Source organism: Lytechinus pictus, chromosome 13 (assembly GCF_037042905.1).
Source record: "Lytechinus pictus isolate F3 Inbred chromosome 13, Lp3.0, whole genome shotgun sequence".
In the NCBI taxonomy this organism is placed as follows: Eukaryota; Metazoa; Echinodermata; class Echinoidea; order Temnopleuroida; family Toxopneustidae; genus Lytechinus; species Lytechinus pictus.
Window position 1 is genome coordinate 15,408,236 of NC_087257.1, and position 18,891 is coordinate 15,427,126.

The following is an 18,891-nucleotide window of genomic DNA, read 5'->3' on the forward strand; positions in this document are numbered from 1 at the left end:
GTACCACACACAACTCAGAATTTAAGTTCTTTTTTAAATTTTAGTCAGACTTTTGTGAAACATTCTCCATGTTAATTTATAGAGTTTATGTAGGTTTAGGGTTATGGTCAAAGCATCAAATTGACTCACTGTTGCGCCATTTCCCTGATTGATGTAGAAGAAGGCTTTAGGATCCCTCTTCAGCTTGAATTCCTTCAGCATCTGTTCTGTGCATCCTACTAGAAGCTGGTAGAAAGAATGAAAGTTCCTCTCTCCTTTCTGCTGGTGTATAACTCTTGACTGGAGAGAGAGAAGGATAGAAAGGGAGACAGGGAAAGAGACAGAGTAAAAGAAAGAGAAGTAGCAGGAAGAGAGAGAGACGGAGGTAAGGATGTACATGTAGAGGGGTAGTGAGAGAGAGAAAAAAAATTCAGAGGCAATTATTGTGAGGAGCATTGACATTTATATGATATGTGCATAATATTGGATTTATGCACGTATCCACCTTGTTAGGAGCTCAAGGGGCTCGTACATGTATTACCCTGGCTAAGCTAGTCTACCTCTTCTGGTGCTCACAGCTTTTTGAGGAATTACTTCCTGCTGGTACCCATTTACCTAACCTGGGTTGATAGCAGGAAAATGTGGGTAAATTTCTTGCTGAAGGAAAACACACCATGGCTGGGAATCGAACCCACGTCCCACAGATTGAAAGACAAAAGTCGTAACCACTAGACCATGACGCTCACACATTTTAACATATAATTCATACAGCAGAAACAATAGGCTGGGGCTGTTTACATTTAAGTCCCTGGAAAATTCATACCCTTTCCTCTCAATGGTTCATAATAGGAGTAAAGATTAAACAGGTGCAGGGGGGGGGGCAGAATACCCCTCCCTGTATTTTCCATATATCATATTCTATACAAAAAGGAGTAAAGATTAAACATGTACGGGGGGCAGGATATCCCTCCCTTATGTTCAAATAATATCATATTCAATACAAAATGCTCTAAACAAACAGCTAGGTGCAGGGGTGGGCAGGAACAGACGCAAAACAGTGACTGTTCCCCTGATAATAAAATCATAATTAGAAATATACTGGTACTAGTCTCATATGTACACTCACATCCTGTAGATAAAAAAATAATAATAACATGATGAAACTAACACCAGAAGAAGAGAGGGAGAAATAGAGAGAGAGAGAATAGTTGGAAGATTAACCTAGGACTCATGGCCCTGTTCGTAATATACTGCTGGTTGGGATACATTTAGTGAAGAAAATAAAAGTTGGAAAGTGACGATCACAGCTATGATATCCCTTTGAAGATATTTCAATTTTTCAATTCAAATTACATTTACATCATTATTTGATATATTTATAATGAAAAGTTCCATATACTGTACACTTCCTGATTGTGATTTTGTTCAAAAATCTGTTCTGTAATTGCTTCTAAGAAACTAAATAACTAAACTTTAATAAACAGCAATTTTGGAATGGAAAGTTTCAATTTTCAATAAACCTTCCTGGTTCTCTCACTTCTTCCTTCTCGGTAATTGTTTTTAATAGATCATGGGCCCATTGCATAAAACTTGATATAAAAACAAATTCAAAGGTTAAGTTTAAAGGTATTGATATTAATTATTCAATTTGATTGGCCGATTTGTGCATTTGTTATCATACAAGTCTTTAAACTCTTTATGAAACGGACCCCAAATAAAAATGATACCAACTGTTGCCTACAGGATCCAGGTCTCTTTACAAAGTCTATGGGATACAAAATCCATACAGTAATTCAAGGGGTTTCACTATTCAAGGTGTCAGTACATACAACACATTATAAAAAGTTTAACAACCCTCCCTCCAAAAATAATAATTTAATTTTGAATAAGCCATTAAACAACAGCTGCATTTGCCAATAACAGAAAAAGGTATGACTAACATCAACAGGTTGGCAAGAATTCTGACAGAGTTTAAGTTTTTATACTTTTTTTAAACCCTAGATACATGGTTTTCAAAACCATTTCATAAAATATCAACATCTTTCAAAGCACAACAATGAAATGCTATTAAAAAGGGTGCATTTTGATTGTAATAACCATGGACAGTAGGTCCGTGTACTAACCAAGGATATTTCCCTTTGCATCGATTGGGTACTACCAAAAATGCTGATACATGTAAATATTAAGACTTGTTGCTACAAATTTACTTCAGGATCTGTGTCATGTTTGCCTATTAATGCATATTCTAAATGTGCAGTGAATCAATCAAGGTTGAAAAATCATGTGCATGAAAATGTGTGCATCATTCTGGATACAACCAATTCACATTAAGGAAGTATATTTCGTGGGAAATAAATTTCCTACAATATAGCATGCATGCAGAGCAAAAGTGTTTCATCCATCCATGTCGAAGTGGAACAGGCAGGAAATTCCCATGGCCTATAAAAACAGCAGTACCTGTATCACTATCAAATTCAAAGACAAATCAGTGCGTTTTGTGAAAGGCCGCTCAAACCTGGTACTCGGCAGGTGTATTCAGGCGGCCTCGATCAGCAGAATTTCCGTGAAATTATGAGAACTTGTCCAGGCTAAAAAATCCTGCTACATTTGCCGCATTCATGGAAGCAGAACCCTTTCGGGGTAAATGCTCGAAGTTATGAGCATGAACACTATGATCTGACGGCAGGCAAGGTGTGCTATTCAAAATCCCTAGCTCAGGGGAGCGTTCCATGGAAGGACTTGTCGGATGTACTATCTGACAAGTCCCATTTTATCCGACAGTTACCATAGTAACAGTGCTTCTCAGCCAATCAAAATCATGAAAAGTTGTCAGATCCGACAACTTGTCGGACAAAAATGTTGATGAAATACTCCCCAGAAGCCCTTACAGTGCTCAAACCTGACTAATCGTTGGGTTGAGAAAGTTCTTCTAATTTGCTTTAACACTGCCAAAATACCTGCAACCTCAGAATATCTCTGCAAAATCTTTTGTGATTTGGGCATTACCTACCATCTAGCGGGTATTTTCTTTTGGGGTGTTATTTTGCTCTCACAAAGACAAAAATACCTGGTATTTTCTGATTGGGGCAGATCATGGCAATTTCCTGATTGGAGAATACCTGGACCTCACAAACTTTGGGGTGGTCTGAACACGCCTGGCATTTACAGGCATAGAGACGTACAAAGTATAAATCAATTTTAAAGATCAAAGTTTTTGTTCCATTAATAACAACAAAAAAAAAAATCCCACAGAATCTCACCCCAAAGTGAAAACTATATTGTTTTATGTATAATTTACTTGCAGAATGAAAGGAGTATTGTTCATTGCTGATCACACTAACTGTCATCAGGGGTGTAAGTGGTCACAAATAAAAAGATCTGAAAAAGCTGAAACTTGTAAAAAAAGTCTGAAATAGAAAGAGCTCCCATACTTTTTGTACAGAGGAAAGCCAAAAATAAGCTAAAATTAAGCTGAAAATCAAAACGAAAAAAAATCTGAAATCAGATAAAAATCTTAACTCTCACACCCCTGTGTCATATCAACAAAATACAAATGTCGAGATTTATGCAGAAAATCATTGGAAATATCCTTTCTTCATATAGGACCCAATGTGTTGCATCCCCCCCCCCCCCCCCCCGAGATGTAGCCCCAAAAACTTCATGGAGTATCAGACAACTACCGCAGCTTTACCAGGAAATTCAATGTCACCTCTTCCAAATTAAGTTACTGAAAAAATATGACATAATAGCATATTAATGGCATGAACCTTCCTTTAAAAAAGGAAGTCACGCAATACCTAATATGGTCTTATCTGCAGTCATAAAACATGATCAGGATATTCCTAGACTTTTAAACCAATGATGCATATGATTCAACAAATTATTTTTATGCACAGTTGCAGATTGCTATAGGTATAGATGAGTAAAGTTCATCAGCGATCACAACTGATAGCGTTTTGATACACTGTGCAATCTACTGAAGATGTTTGGACCAGTTCTGTCCTCACTCCAAATCCTCCCAAAATGGCAAAAATCTCTTTTCAGTTCTCCTTTTTCAGATCAAATTAAACTCGGCTGGAGAGAACAATACCACAAAGTGTTCACAGTGTGTTCAAATTTTATAGTGTATATTCATAGAGACTCATGGTCTAGGCGCGGATCCAGGGGGGCACAGGGGGCACGTGCCCCCCTTTTGAGTTAAAATTTATAATGTAAGAATGCCATTAAAACCGAGGTTTGCCCCCTGTTTTGAAATTGAAGACCTTCTTTTCTTTTCTTTTTTGGGCTTGTCAAATTTTTTGGGTACGAAATATCCTTTGTGGTTGAAAACCCTTTTTTTTTTGCTAGTCAAAACTTTCCTCCGAAAAATTTGCCCCCCCCCTTTGATTTCTCAACACTGCACACAAAATGTGAGACGCTGTACTCTCTCTAGAAGAGAATGTCCAGACAAAGGAAATCTGATCCTTTTCATGTTTCATCACACCCTCTGCAATGTGAACAGGGTTTCGGATAGCTTGTGCTCAAAACAGGACATCATTGAGTTTAAACAGGAAAGCGGGCTGAAATTAGACAGATAAAAGAGGAGACCAATGCCACTCCAATTTCCTTGTTGGAGGCGGTTACCTACATATATAACCCACGATGCCATGAGGTTCATAGGGAACATTTTACTTTAAAAAAACATGAGAATCAGATTTTCTTTTATCCCTTTCACAATACGGAAGAAATTAAACATGCATTTGACATATATATGACAAAGGAAAGTAAGAGATAAAGTGCCATAAATAGCACAATTGGAGTATAAAGTGTACAACACATCTGAGTTTCAACATGTAAAAGGGCCCTTCTTCATTTTCCCCTGTATGATAATTGATTTATACAGAAATTACAGACACAGAGACACTTCAATGAAAACGACACCAGATAAATTACTACCTGTAAGCTTCTATTTTGGTTTATCTGCATAAGACTGTGTGTTTAGGACTTCAGGATATAATGTGCTGTAATAATGTATTTTTTTCTCAAAACAATGGAATAATGCATTTTTAGTTCCTGATGATCTGCTGATGAAGTATCAAAGAGTTCTTTGGTATGAAAAAAAAAAAATTGTGAAAAAGTGTCTGAACCCCCCCCCCCCCCCCATTGAGGAAAAACAACAATGTCATACATGTATCGAAAATATGTCACATCTCCTTGGTCATACAATGTATGCCCTCATGGGGGCAATCACCTACTGTTATCATAGTTATTGGGGGCACTTGCTCATTTGGGGCACCCACTAAAATATATATATCAAAGACATGAATAATCAACATTCCATCACAAGGAATAGTGTTTCGGTGTGATGATGGCCTGGTGATAAGTTTCCGTGGGGCTCCTCAAAAGAGGCCATGAATTTCCATCTTTAGAACACTTGACTGGAAAGCGACCCCCTCCCCAACCCCCTCCTGTAGAGATGAGTGCCAGTCCAATTTCCTTTCAGAGGCACTCTCATACAGTTACGCCACTAGCAATACTTAACAGTTAAGGAAGGAGCTAGAATCAGTAACCGTTAAATTTGTCAATTTGGAAATGAGGGCATATTTGGAAAATCTTTTATTTATAGCTGAAGCTTATTACCTGAAAAATTACACCCAGTAGTCATGTAATGTGAATGTTTGTTTGTGAAATTCCCTTTGAAAGACAGAATATTAGAGCCCTTTATGTAAACAACTTTTAGAAAGATCTCCCTCAAAGGACAGTGTGTTATCATTTTTGTTGTTTAACCTCTCACTGCTCCAAAGGAAGGGGGGGGGGGACTCCTAGATGTATGAAGGAAAAATAAATTTCCATCATCTTCTAATTCTTGATTGTTTGGAACCCTGTTTTTTTAGAAGAAATTTATTAAAATTCAACAAGGAAATTTTCAAAACTCTATTACACTTCCATTTTGCTGTGATATGAGAAAATATCCACAATTGTCTGATTAGATTTAATCTATTAAAGTTTAATGCATATTGTTGTAAAAACAAAACTAATCGTCCATGTAACACTAATCTACAACTTTCGTTCATTTCCATTCAGGGAAACACTTCCTGGAAAAGCTCGTAAATTTTTTTAACATTACATATTATTTTGCCACTTCATGGTCAAACTACTAATAATCAAATACTCAGTTGGGCCATTTCATATCATTCCTTTTTGGAAATTAGCCTCTTACTCAAACTGGTAATACACCACATGGTTAAAAATGAAACCTGTGGGAAATTCTATAAATAATAGTGGTAATTAGACCTTCTGATTATAAGGGATAAATACCAATTAATGCAACAGGCAATATTGATTGGATCGGAGAGTCATTACAACAGAGATAAGTTATAGTGTGAATGCATCTTCCAAAGTGCACTTTATATCTAGCCATTCACCAAACGACTTCCTATTTTTCCACCTGAACATGTATACTACATCAGCTCTGAACAGGGCTCTACAATATGAATGCACATTACAAATTTCATATAGTATAGGGCAATTCCACAGGTTGGTGGACATGAGCTCAATGTGTCTTTGTACATATAGCCCATCTGAACCGTAACGTGAGTAACCACTTTATCTGCACCCCTAGTAAAAACCATGTGTTCTTTATTTTTTGAATTATATACAAATTTGTCTCCCTTATATACTTCTTTGAAATGGATATAATCAACTTTCATAAAAGCCTTGCATGAGGACACTTTTCACTTATGTCCACTTTTCATTTTATGCATGTCCAAATCATGTAACATGAGTAACCAACACATTTCAAAGATTTGCCAGGAGCATAATGAAATTTCCCAAGTTTTGTTTTCATACAAAGGATAGTCAGACTGTGTACTATGTTGTGATAAAGAGATGTTTAGTTCAGGACTATCAATAATAATGGAGTTACAGCTCCAAGTATGAGTCAAGGTGTCTCCAAATGTAACGTGAGTAACCGTGGAATAGCCCTATAGATTAATCTAATATAGACTTTCTATTTTTCTAACCCAATAGTACATCAGGCCTGAACACGGCTCAGTGCAAATGCACCTTCTACATGTATACTGCATTCCAGATTTCGCCATTCATAGACTTTCTAGTATTCTACCTGAGCACGTGTTTACTCATCAGTTCTGAATGGGGCTTTACAAGTGTGAATGCATCTTCTAAATCGCATTAAAGATCTCCATGTAGCCTTCCATCAGACTACCTATTTTGCTACCTGAACATGACTTTAGTACATCAGATCTGAATGGGGGCTTTTGAGTGTAAACACCCCTTTTGTGGTCTACATGTAGATGCAATGAAGCATGAAATATCAGTATTGATAGCTCATCCCACAAGTCCCACAGGTCTTTACATGCCTCATTAATTCACTGTCCTATTGATATTAATATGTTGCAATAGAAGTGAAATATGCTTTTAGCATAATGGGTTTATCATCTAATAATATCGCAATTAATAAAAGTCATTGGACTTGTAATGCAGTTTGGTATGTAGTGGCCTTGTATGACAACACCTTGGTCGCTTGTGATTGTTTGATGTAATAATATTTAGGGATATGAAAAGAGTATTCATAATGGATCAAAAGGAAGATGACATACATGTATAAATAGAGAAGCGGTCTCAATTTGGTGGATTCATGGTGCACCATCTGTTGGTAGCAGCAGACAGGCCGAAATTCGCAACGCCTCACAGGAAAAAGTCGACATCTGTTGCCCATGCTAGTACTAAACTGCATGCCTGCATGCGGTTATTCAGCACTGGCTGGCGCGACTAGCTCGACCGAATATGCCAGGAGGTGGGAGAGAAATGTGCCCGCATATTTCTGCACGAAATTTAGACCGTTTTTGGTGCATTCTTGCCATTATGTGGTTTTCAATTTTGAAGCATCACAGTCACATTACAGTAAACTAGCACGATGTCGACCGCAAAGTTAAGACAATTGGCTCGTTCGCTGCAGCCGATAGATGGTGCACCATATTGTGAATCCACTGAATTTATTTGATCGCATCACACCAGCTGATTATAAAAAAAAGTTGTCTCCAAAACAGGTGCACTATCATTATAGAGCAGTATTCAATCAGTAGTAAGCTGGTTGCAACTGATATTTCAAATTATTTATATATATAACTAGAATATAAGTAGAATAACAGTTTCTCCAAGATGACCATTTTATCTGGTCATACATGTAATTGGTTTGAGATTGAATGGAAAAGGGAATATTCAACCCTGTCCAGTCAGTTTACACTTATTCAAAATTGTGTGATAATAACAACAACAAAAATGAAATTACAACAGCTATACATGCATCTGTGCAACTTCAAATTTCAACTGCACTTTCCCCCCATTTAGACATTTGGCTGGCATCACATGTAGGCTAATTAACTTATTAGCTAATTGACAGTCTCTGGTGGATCAAGATTGATACCCCACATTAGCGGTGATAAGAAACCAAGATTAGTTCAATCTTTCTCTTAATTAATTATGTCCTCTGCTTACAAGCAATGTACTTCAGTCTGGCTGTATTTCAAATTTGACATTGTTCAAGCGATATTTCCATTTCACTATTGGATTGTATGTGAGACTATTAAAAGTGATAATTAATGGATATTTTGAGTGTATCAAATGACAATCATAGAATAAAAATGTAACTGTCTATAGATATACAATTGATAGCCTTTTCACTGAGTTCATTGAATGGCCGATGGACATATAATTATTTTCTTGGGGTGGAGCGGGGGGGGGGGGGGGGGTAGAAGGGTTGAAATTACAGAAAGAACCTTTGGGAGGACTGATTTACATCCAGACACTATACATTCATAAACAAATATCAAATTAAACACAATATTAATTGAATGATGTACATGTATATAAAATCTTAAGTGGTGAGTTTCTTTATCACTTAAGGAACCACCCATACAATACAACCAGTTTTCATTTTCTTGTGAAAAGAATCTGAGGAATCGATACCATAAAAGAAAACAGCCACTTGATACATCCAATATTAAAACAAAACAAAATATAAGTCAAATTTTGCTTTGTATCACAAGTTATCCCAACTAACTGGATCTGGATATGCCTTAGTGATTACCATGGCAACTGCATGTTTGCATTTAACAATGTAATCAAAGGTGGGACAACTTTAATATTACAATGTTGATAAGCTGTACAAGGTAATAATACTTTGCGATGTGACAGCCACTGTTCAAGTGGCACTTGTCTAATGTGAATTGCTGATTAGTTTGAAAAATGATTTCCTTTGAGAGAAAAGAAAGCATAAAGAGCACAATCACTTGATGATTAATAAAGGGCTTGGTGAAGATAGCAATTAATCTGTGTGATGATGTGAATGACTGAGGTATGATAAAGGGAGGAGGAAGAGGAAAAGGGGTGTATAAAGAGCTAGTACTAGTATACTGGAGGAGAGGGAAGAGGGGGGGGTGATGGTGTGAATTGGAGGAGGGGGAGAGGAGAAGAGGGGGGCGGCAAGGGAGGGGGAAGACAAGGATAAAGGAGGAAAAAAGGAGGGAAGAAAGAGGGGATTTGAAGTGGAAAGGATTAATAGAAAGAGGAATGGGGTAAAGAAGAATGAAAGGATTTCGAAAAAGAAACATGAAGAGGTTAAATGATGGTGAGGAGTGGGAAGAACAGGGGATGAGAGAGAGGGGAAAGGAAGAGGGGTATGAAAATTACGAGGTGGGGGAGAACATTGGAGAAAATAGGAGGAATAGGAGAAGGAAGACAAGGGAAGGAAGACGAAGGGTGGAAGAAGGGGTGAGGAGGAAGAGGGAAGGCCGGAAGAATGGGCGGAATAAGAGGGGAAAGAGGAAGATAAGGGAGAGAAGCCAGGTGAGAAGAGGAGGGGAAAGAACAGAGAGAATAGAAAGAAAGTAGGAGAGGATCACATGGCATTGGGGGGAGAAAAAGGGAGGAAGAGGGATTTGAGAAACAGAAGAGAGAAAAAAAAAGTGAAGGGGGGGTGGGTGAAAGTGGGCAGAAGGATTGAAAGGGGGAGGGTAAGAAAATGAAAAAAAATGTGGAGCAGGAGAAAGAGAAAAGAAGGAAATATAGCAGCAAGAGGGGGAACTGAGGAAGAAGAGGAAGGCGGGATGGAGCAACAGATTGAGAGTAAAACAAAAAAAAATGAGGAAGAAGAGGAAGGAGGGATGGAGCAACAGATTGAGAGTAAAACAAAAAGAAGAGGGCATAGTCTCCTTCTTATCATCCATGTACATGTACCTTCATAAATCATGAACTGTATTATCTTTCTTTAAATTTATTCTACAGAAAATACACATATGTATGGTAGGGGGTCCTAAAGCTACGCGCCACTAGTTGCGCATGCAATTTCAATGGCAAAATGCCCACTCGAGCTGTGTGTATGTGGAACAGGGGCTGCAAAGTGACAAATGATCCCTATTCAATTTTTCTACAGAGGCTGCAATAAAACACTAGGTGCAGAGAAAACCAGCAAATGTTTGGAATTTTGGAGTCATATTCACTTTAATTTCATATTTTCCAATAACAATACGAACATATTTTAGAAAATGAGGTGTGACCTCAGGAAATACTATTTCTTTGCATGATAAATCGAGTGCGTAACTTCAGGACCCCTTCTACATCGGGCGGCGAAATCAAGAGGTGTTCGGAAAACACGGCGGGATTTTTGTATTAGTGAGTTTTATGATATATTCTTCTTGGTTAAGGATCTTTAGAATATTCACCACAAATTAATGAAAGATAATTTGTTCAAATATTTAACTTGGCATAGTTTTTATCGTTTCGGAACAAAGTGCATAGCTTTAGATCCCCACATCATACATTATTCATCGTAAACACTTATTATTGAACTGCAGAATAGTCATGGTCAAGGCTATCATCATCAGAAATTCCAATGCATGCTAAAAATAAACTGCAGATCCTAATAATGGAAACTACAGTGTATGATGCACATGTTATGTACTTTGGAAGAGAATGGTGTTTTGATTGATAGTGCTCTATCACTAATTTATGATATAACAAAGCTGTTATGTTTAGGCTTTGAACGGAAGCAGACATGACAATGACCAAAGATCAAGTTCATTCTCAGCTCAGAGAGACTGATCACGTAAATGTAGATTCCAGCAATTAGCAATGTTGACTCAGTCTGTATTCAGTCTGCTCTGAAACTACATACCCATACCAGACATGAACCACGCCCAAATGCATATTTGACATCTCACCTCAAGTTTGAGAAAATAAAAAGTGTTTTTGATTTATTTTCACTTTATGATTCATTTCTAATTTGTAAAACTAAAAAAAAAAATATTCAGAACGATATCTTTCTTTCCATTTCTTCCTTTACTCTCCCCCCTTTCACCTCTCTCTCTCTTCATTTTTGGGAGAGAGGTGAGGGGCAGTCCCCCTTCCCAAGCTATAGCTCTGTAATCAACAAATTAATAACTTGACAGTTTTGCTGAGAGATCATGTCTAGTGCACAGATGAATGAAGTATGTAAACTGTAAGGAACTACATTGAAAATACAAATTTTGGACCTGACCGTTTCAACTATCAGAGCATTTCACGAGAATTCATCAAAGGTTGAACATCTTTTAATGATATAATTTCTAGATATCATAGAGAAAATTTGACAGCTAACAATTTAGCCAATTCTATCTTTCCACAAATTACTGTCCGCCATGTGAACTTGGCAGTCTATCTCCCAAGTTGGTTGTCATTTGACACTCATTCTGTGAGATCAACGGCAGCTATTAGCACTTAAATCCCAATTATCCCCATCTGTCACTTGTGATATATATCACTTTCCAACCAAGGGATCCAATGGATTAACGACAATGCTCCAATATCAGATCACCTAGGCTACACAGCCTCTTCATGTGGAGTTGTTTTATCAGTGATTTATTAACTACACGTTGAAGGTTCAAAGTTCAGCATTCCCAAGATGTGATGCTAGTGGTGGTGGATTTAGTCATATCTCAAAATATGTCTTTTATTTGTTTGAACAGTGAGCTGAAAGCCTGCTTCAGGTGTGGCTTAGATGATGTGGAACATATGGTTTCATTTGCCGCAAAATTGGTTTCCTATTATAGTATTAAGGGCTGAGAAAGGGACTTACACAGAGAAATTGTGACATTATGTTTAATATGAAAGCCATTTTGAAATGTATGTCATTATTCAGAATTTATTTTTAAACTAACTGTGTAAAATTTGTACAATATTAGTTTCTCATACTAATATAATCCATGAGGACAAATTCATGAACTTTACAAAAAGTAGTGTGTGTTATTCACTTCTTTTGTGCACTCGGGCTAAAATAATTCCTAGAAAACTGTACGCCCTTTATGTCTGTAGTTCATATACCAGCAATTGTTTCAGAGGTTGAAATGTAAACCAAAGAATTGTTTTGGGGTTACAGGTGATCTGCAAAAAAAAATGTAGACTCTATTTGCTACATGTATATTTCCTCAGCTTCAGATAAGAAAGATAGCTATTTGAGATTGCCAACATGTACAGTATATAGAAAAAATACACATCATTCCTCTCATCAGCATTACTTAATATCCATAATTATTTCCTTCCTATTGTTATCATTAAAGCTCAAGCGCGTCCATGTGTAAACAATTATTTTACACTTGTCACAAGTTGTGTATCAATCAGATAAGACTTTTGACACCTGAAGAGACCATCCTTGAATGTCAATTTCCGAGAAACATTAAAACTAGCTGTTTAAAAATTAAACAGTGCTGTTTAGTCTTTTAACAGTATAAACAACCATGCTTGATATATTGAAGACTACAAATCAAAAATCGCAACTTTTTAAAAAGATTTTTAACGCTTGTGTAAATATGTTAATAAACAACAACTGAAGTTCATAAAGTGAAAAAAAATATTGTATAAAACTCTGAACATTTTACTGTTCAAAACTTGAACCTCAAAACCACCGCATCATAACTTTTTTGTAGTTGGGGAGGGATTCATGACAGATAGTGCCTGCATCAAATAGTGTCCACTTTGATAATGTAAAATGGGGGAAATTCCCCCAATCCCCATAACAAGATATTTACCTTTTCAAGAAGATAGTTGTTAATGTGCCCACCAATAGGATCTCCTTTGAAGTCAAAGTTGATATCCATGTACTTGCCAAAGCGGCTTGAGTTGTCGTTCCTGTTTGTCTTGGCATTCCCGAATGCTTCCAGGAGAGCATTGGATTGGATCAAGATGTTTTTCACTCTAAAAAATTGTAATAAAATTAAAAATAAAAATTATTGTATGACACTGTTTTTTTAATTTAAAGTGTTTTAAAACGTAATATTCAAGTTTAAATGCATTATGAAAGTTTTTATTGCATCGACCCTGTAACTCTGTGACGAAACAAAACTCAACAACAGGGGAGTGTTTTATGAAATAAATTGTATTGATTTTCACTGAGACATATGCTCTGAGCCAATGAGATGCAAAGATTCCAGTAGCTTTTTAACAACAATCAGTGATAATCACTGAATGTTTGCTCCATGAAATGCCCTGATGGGTGATTTCAAGTACGCTGTTGACCTTTTGGTGTTGGTGTTAGGTCAATTTTTACACGATTATAAGTACACCAAACATAACGTGAAGATGGTCCCGAAAAGTCACTCGCTAGTTGTTGAGGTGTCAATGATGTGATCTGGATCAGTATTACAATATGAGGCTGTTCTCACTACGTTCCTAAAACTAGTTTACTGGAAACTAGTTTAACGCGTAGTGAGAACGGTCAAAGCGGTCTTGGAAGCGATCTTCCAAACCAGTTTGGAAAACCACCTCGCAATGTAGTTTTCAAGATCGCTTTGCCTCGTTAAACTGGTTTTAGCGTAAGTGAGGATACAACCGTTCTTCGGGAAGCGATCTTCGCACATTCTGAGCGCGCTACTCCACACGACAGGTGTAGAATGCCTATGCTGCGGTTTTGAATTTCGCGCGAAACGTGTCACCCCACTGAGAGCGTTTCCACAGCAACAAGAGCGCTTTATGCGAAGTGATTTTGAAAACCACTTTCGTGTGATCAAGTGGGAATGCTAGCAAAGCGATCTTCCAAAGTGGTTTCCTGAATCGGTTTCCAGTAAACTAGTTTTAGAAAGCGTAATGAGAACGGCCTCTATCTGAATAAGTTTTGGAGCTACATGTAGGGGAAGCAATCCAAATTTCAAAACCAACACCAAGGCCAACACCGGACTTAAAAATGCCCCCAATGTGTCTGAGCCTACATGCAGGATGCATAATTATCGGTAGTACCATTCATCAAACTGAACAGGGATGCCAGTCAGTTTTACTCACTGTGCCCGAAAAGAATATCGAACCTGAAAAAAAGCATGAAATAGGACGTTGTCAAAGACTAAAATCAGACAAAGGCCTGAAGAATCATGGCGTCTCTGCCTATACAGTAGGGCCTGAAGAATAGGGGCCTACATGTATGTATGGCGACAATTGCTCCTGCGACATTTGCTCCGGCAGAGCTGCCAAGTTGTATTTTGCATTTTCAGTATTCTTATCCCCCAAAATCAGTATTTTGACAAAAAATCAGTATTTTTACCGTGTGAGATAAATATGCAGACCTGCCAACCTCTGGGAATGAAAAACTGTATTCTGTGATAAAAAAACTGTATTTTTCCCAAAAAAAGTGTATTTCATAATAAAACGCTTGGCGCACTCGCTCATCGCGGCGCTCAAGCTGCATGCAAGCTAAAATGCGCACTGGTCTTGCAGATGAAAAAAAAAAAACATTAAAACATGTGTATATCTTCACCCCGGTTTTAACAAAATGATTGAAAAAAAAACAAGTTACCTGAAATTACATTGATCTAATAACCATATTTGTGTACGTTTTATGAAATAGAGACATAGAGATTATTTTTCTCAATAAATTACGATTTTTACAAAAAACGTATTTTTCAAAGAAAAAACGTACTGCCGTATTTTGGTTGCAAAAGCGTACTAAATACGGCTAAAACGTACTGGTTGGCAGGTCTGCTCCGGTCTTAATATCTCAGAGGGCATAAGGTTTATAGAGTAAGGATTGTAAAACTAAAAGAGTTTTTGGTTCAGAATAATGCAAAGATAAAGATTAGGGTTTATAGTTTTGGAGGTTAATAGGTTTATTGATGGGCTTAACATGCAGATTTTGTATCGGAGCAATTGTCGCCGGAGCAAATGTCATGGAACCCTATACACTGAGGCTGTTAGAAAGGAATCAGAATAGGGTCTTTCCAGGCAGCTGGTCATTATGGCCTACATGTATCTACAGAACCTAAAAAAGCCTGAAATGGAGATTCGTTGGGACTGAAATCAAATAATGACCCAAAGACTGGTATCTCTACCAACATGTAGGCCTACATGTTTAAATAGGGGAAAAACTTTGGGGCCAATGTTAAAACTGCGAAGCTGCAAAAAGAAGCACAATAAACGGTTTTCTTATGTTTCAAATATAAAGAAGAACACTCCAGGGATAAAATGAAAGAAAACAAGACAATGTATAATTGGAAATAAAATACCAATATACTTGAAGAGGAAAATAATTCAGCTTCACATTGTCTATTATTCATAATAAACAACAAAAATAATAACTACCTCACAACCATATTCAAGGAACCAATACTTAAAATTTTCAGAGATGTTATTTTGTTTTAGAAATTTCCTCTTGAGGAGGTTTCAATTTCATGAACAAAACAGTTCCACTGGTAATTAAATTATACTTTGATCTTTTCTAAACTTGCGGCTTCATAGTTTTGATATAAACAATATTGAAATATAAGATATATTGTGCTTTGATATTCATTATCTACATGTACAGTAAATGTACATTGCATGCTGAAAATATAGGATTAATTTCCATTCTTCCCTTGACAATGAGTACATTTTAAGAGGTTCCGAAGAAATAATGAAGTGCAACAAGTTGGCATAATATGTAGAGACAGTCATTTTCCGTTTAAAAAAACGGCCTTTTCCGTTTCTGAAAATCTGTAATTCCGTTTCAACTTGATCTAAAAATGGAAATTCCGTTTTGTCACTGAAAATGTACACAGCAAAAAACCTGAATTCCGTTTTGCAAAGGTGAATTCCATGAATTTTACATGAAAAGTGTAAGAACCAAACAGAATTTCCGTTTTATTTACCGGTAAAACAGAAAATCACTGTCCCTAATTATATGGCAAACACCTAGAGAAAATCAGATATGCGATTTTCCTTCAAGTTACACCTTCAAATAAAGAGTTTCCATAGCAACATGAGCAATCCTGCTTGCTGGAGACAGGGCTATGAAATGGTTAAAGATGTCTTCCTTAGATGATTTTTCATCTACAAAGCAAAGCAATCCAAAAAGACCAGAATCCAGAGGCGGTCTTCAGCATTTTTCGATTCAGAGATCACTCCCTGGATCGCTTTGACCATTCACATTCACAGTCGCAGTTGCTCTGGACTGATCCCCACTGAATCTATTCCAGGATTCATCCAGAAAAATGACTGGGAATGGGATCGAAGAAAGATATGGGGATCGAACTTATCTCTCTACCTCTGCTTGTCGTTAGTAACTGCAGCGATTGGATCACTATGGTTGTTTTCAGAGATCACTCCCTGGATCACTTTGACCATTCACATTCACAGTCGCAGTTGCTCTGGACTGATCCCCACTGAATCTATTCCAGGATTCATCTAGAAAAATGACTGGGAATGGGGTCGAAGAAAGATATGGGGATCGAACTTATCTCTCTACCTCTGCTTGTCGTTAGTGACTGCAGCGATTGGATCACTATGGTTGTTTTCAAAGATCACTCCCTGGATCACTTTGACCATTCACATTCACAGTTGCAGTTGCTCTGGACTGATCCCCACTGAATCTATTCCAGGATTCATCCAGAAAAATGACTGGGAATGGGGTCGAAGAAAGATATGGGGATCGAACTTATCTCTCTACCTCTGTTTGTCGTTAGTGACTGCAGCGATTGGATCACTATGGTTGTTTTCAGAGATCACTCCCTGGATCGCTTTGACCATTCACATTCAGTCGCAGTTGCTCTGGACTGATCCCCACTGAATCTATTCCAGGATTCATCCAGAAAAATGACTGGGAATGGGGCCGAAGAAAGATATGGGGATCGAACTTATCTCTCTACCTCTGCTTGTTGTTAGTGACTGCAGCGATTGGATCACTATGGTTGTTTTCAGAGATCACTTCCTGGATCGCTTTGACCATTCACATTCACAGTCGCAGTTGCTCTGGACTGATCCCCACTGAATCTATTCCAGGATTCATCCAGAAAAATGACTGGGAATGGGATCGAAGAAAGATATGGGGATCGAACTTATCTCTCTACCTCTGCTTGTCGTTAGTGACTGCAGCGATTGGATCACTATGGTTGTTTTCAGAGATCACTCCCTGGATCACTTTGACCATTCACATTCACAGTCGCAGTTGCTCTGGACTGATCCCCACTGAATCTATTCCAGGATTCATCTAGAAAAATGACTGGGAATGGGGTCGAAGAAAGATATGGGGATCGAACTTATCTCTCTACCTCTGCTTGTCGTTAGTGACTGCAGCGATTGGATCACTATGGTTGTTTTCAAAGATCACTCCCTGGATCACTTTGACCATTCACATTCACAGTTGCAGTTGCTCTGGACTGATCCCCACTGAATCTATTCCAGGATTCATCCAGAAAAATGACTGGGAATGGGGTCGAAGAAAGATATGGGGATCGAACTTATCTCTCTACCTCTGTTTGTCGTTAGTGACTGCAGCGATTGGATCACTATGGTTGTTTTCAGAGATCACTCCCTGGATCGCTTTGACCATTCACATTCAGTCGCAGTTGCTCTGGACTGATCCCCACTGAATCTATTCCAGGATTCATCCAGAAAAATGACTGGGAATGGGGCCGAGGAAAGATATGGGGATCGAACTTATCTCTCTACCTCTGCTTGTTGTTAGTGACTGCAGCGATTGGATCACTATGGTTGTTTTCAGAGATCACTTCCTGGATCGCTTTGACCATTCACATTCACAGTCGCAGTTGCTCCGGACTGATCCCCACTGAATCTATTCCAGGATTCATCCAGAAAAATGACTGGGAATGGGATCGAAGAAAGATATGGGGATTGAACTTATCTCTCTACCTCTGCTTGTCGATAGTGACTGCAGTGATTGGATCACTATGGTAGTTCAGAGCTACTCTGTACTGGTCCAAATTGATTCATACCGTTTCCAGTAATTCATGTTTTTTTTTCTGCACCAGGCCCGCACTAAAACAGTCCGAGCCACAAGCGTTCAGTAACTTCACAGCAGAGCGCCGCTACTTTCATGATCATCCAATCAAATACTCGGGCATATAATGGATGGCGCTGCTAATAGCAGTGTCAAAATAGCACCAGTCTGGCATGGGCTACTGTAGAACGCAGCATTCATATGTACTCAACATTTTACGACTTTGCCCGGAGCTGGTCTGGACCAGCAAGTTTAAACGGTATCAGAGAGGATTTGTCCAGAAAAGTGACCGTAAATGGGGTCTAAGATTATAGAGATGGTACATGTAGATATCAACCCTACGGTCCTACCTCTCTACTTCTGCTTGACTCACATTTCTGACTATTGCAACTGGATTGCTGTGACCATTCACAGTCGCACTGACTGGACTGCCCAAATAAATAAAATCAGGAGGAAGATGATTTATTATTAATAATATGCAACATTTATATAGCGCTTAAAGGAGAATGAAACTCTTGGAGCAAGTTAGCTTTTGTGAAAGCAGAAAAATCCAAGAATAAGATCAACAAAAGTTTGAGTAAAATAGGACTAGCAATAGAAGAGTTATGAGCATTTGAACGTCGAGATCACTAATGCTATGGAGATCCTCTCATTGGCAATTCGACCAAGATCTATGATGTCAC

General features: G+C 37.9%; 1 protein-coding gene across 1 annotated transcript in view; it reads right to left on the reverse strand.

Annotated features, from left to right (window-relative positions):
• Window positions 1-18,891, reverse strand: part of LOC129274085 (unconventional myosin-Id-like) — a 61,337-nt gene that overhangs the window by 22,347 nt on the left and 20,099 nt on the right. Inside the window, exons 4-5 of the mRNA XM_064108951.1 lie at window positions 13,041-13,206; window positions 130-279 (exon numbers count right to left, since the gene is read on the reverse strand). Of these exons, the coding sequence (XP_063965021.1) occupies window positions 130-279; window positions 13,041-13,206 (316 nt within the window). The remainder of the gene's footprint in view (window positions 1-129; window positions 280-13,040; window positions 13,207-18,891) is intronic.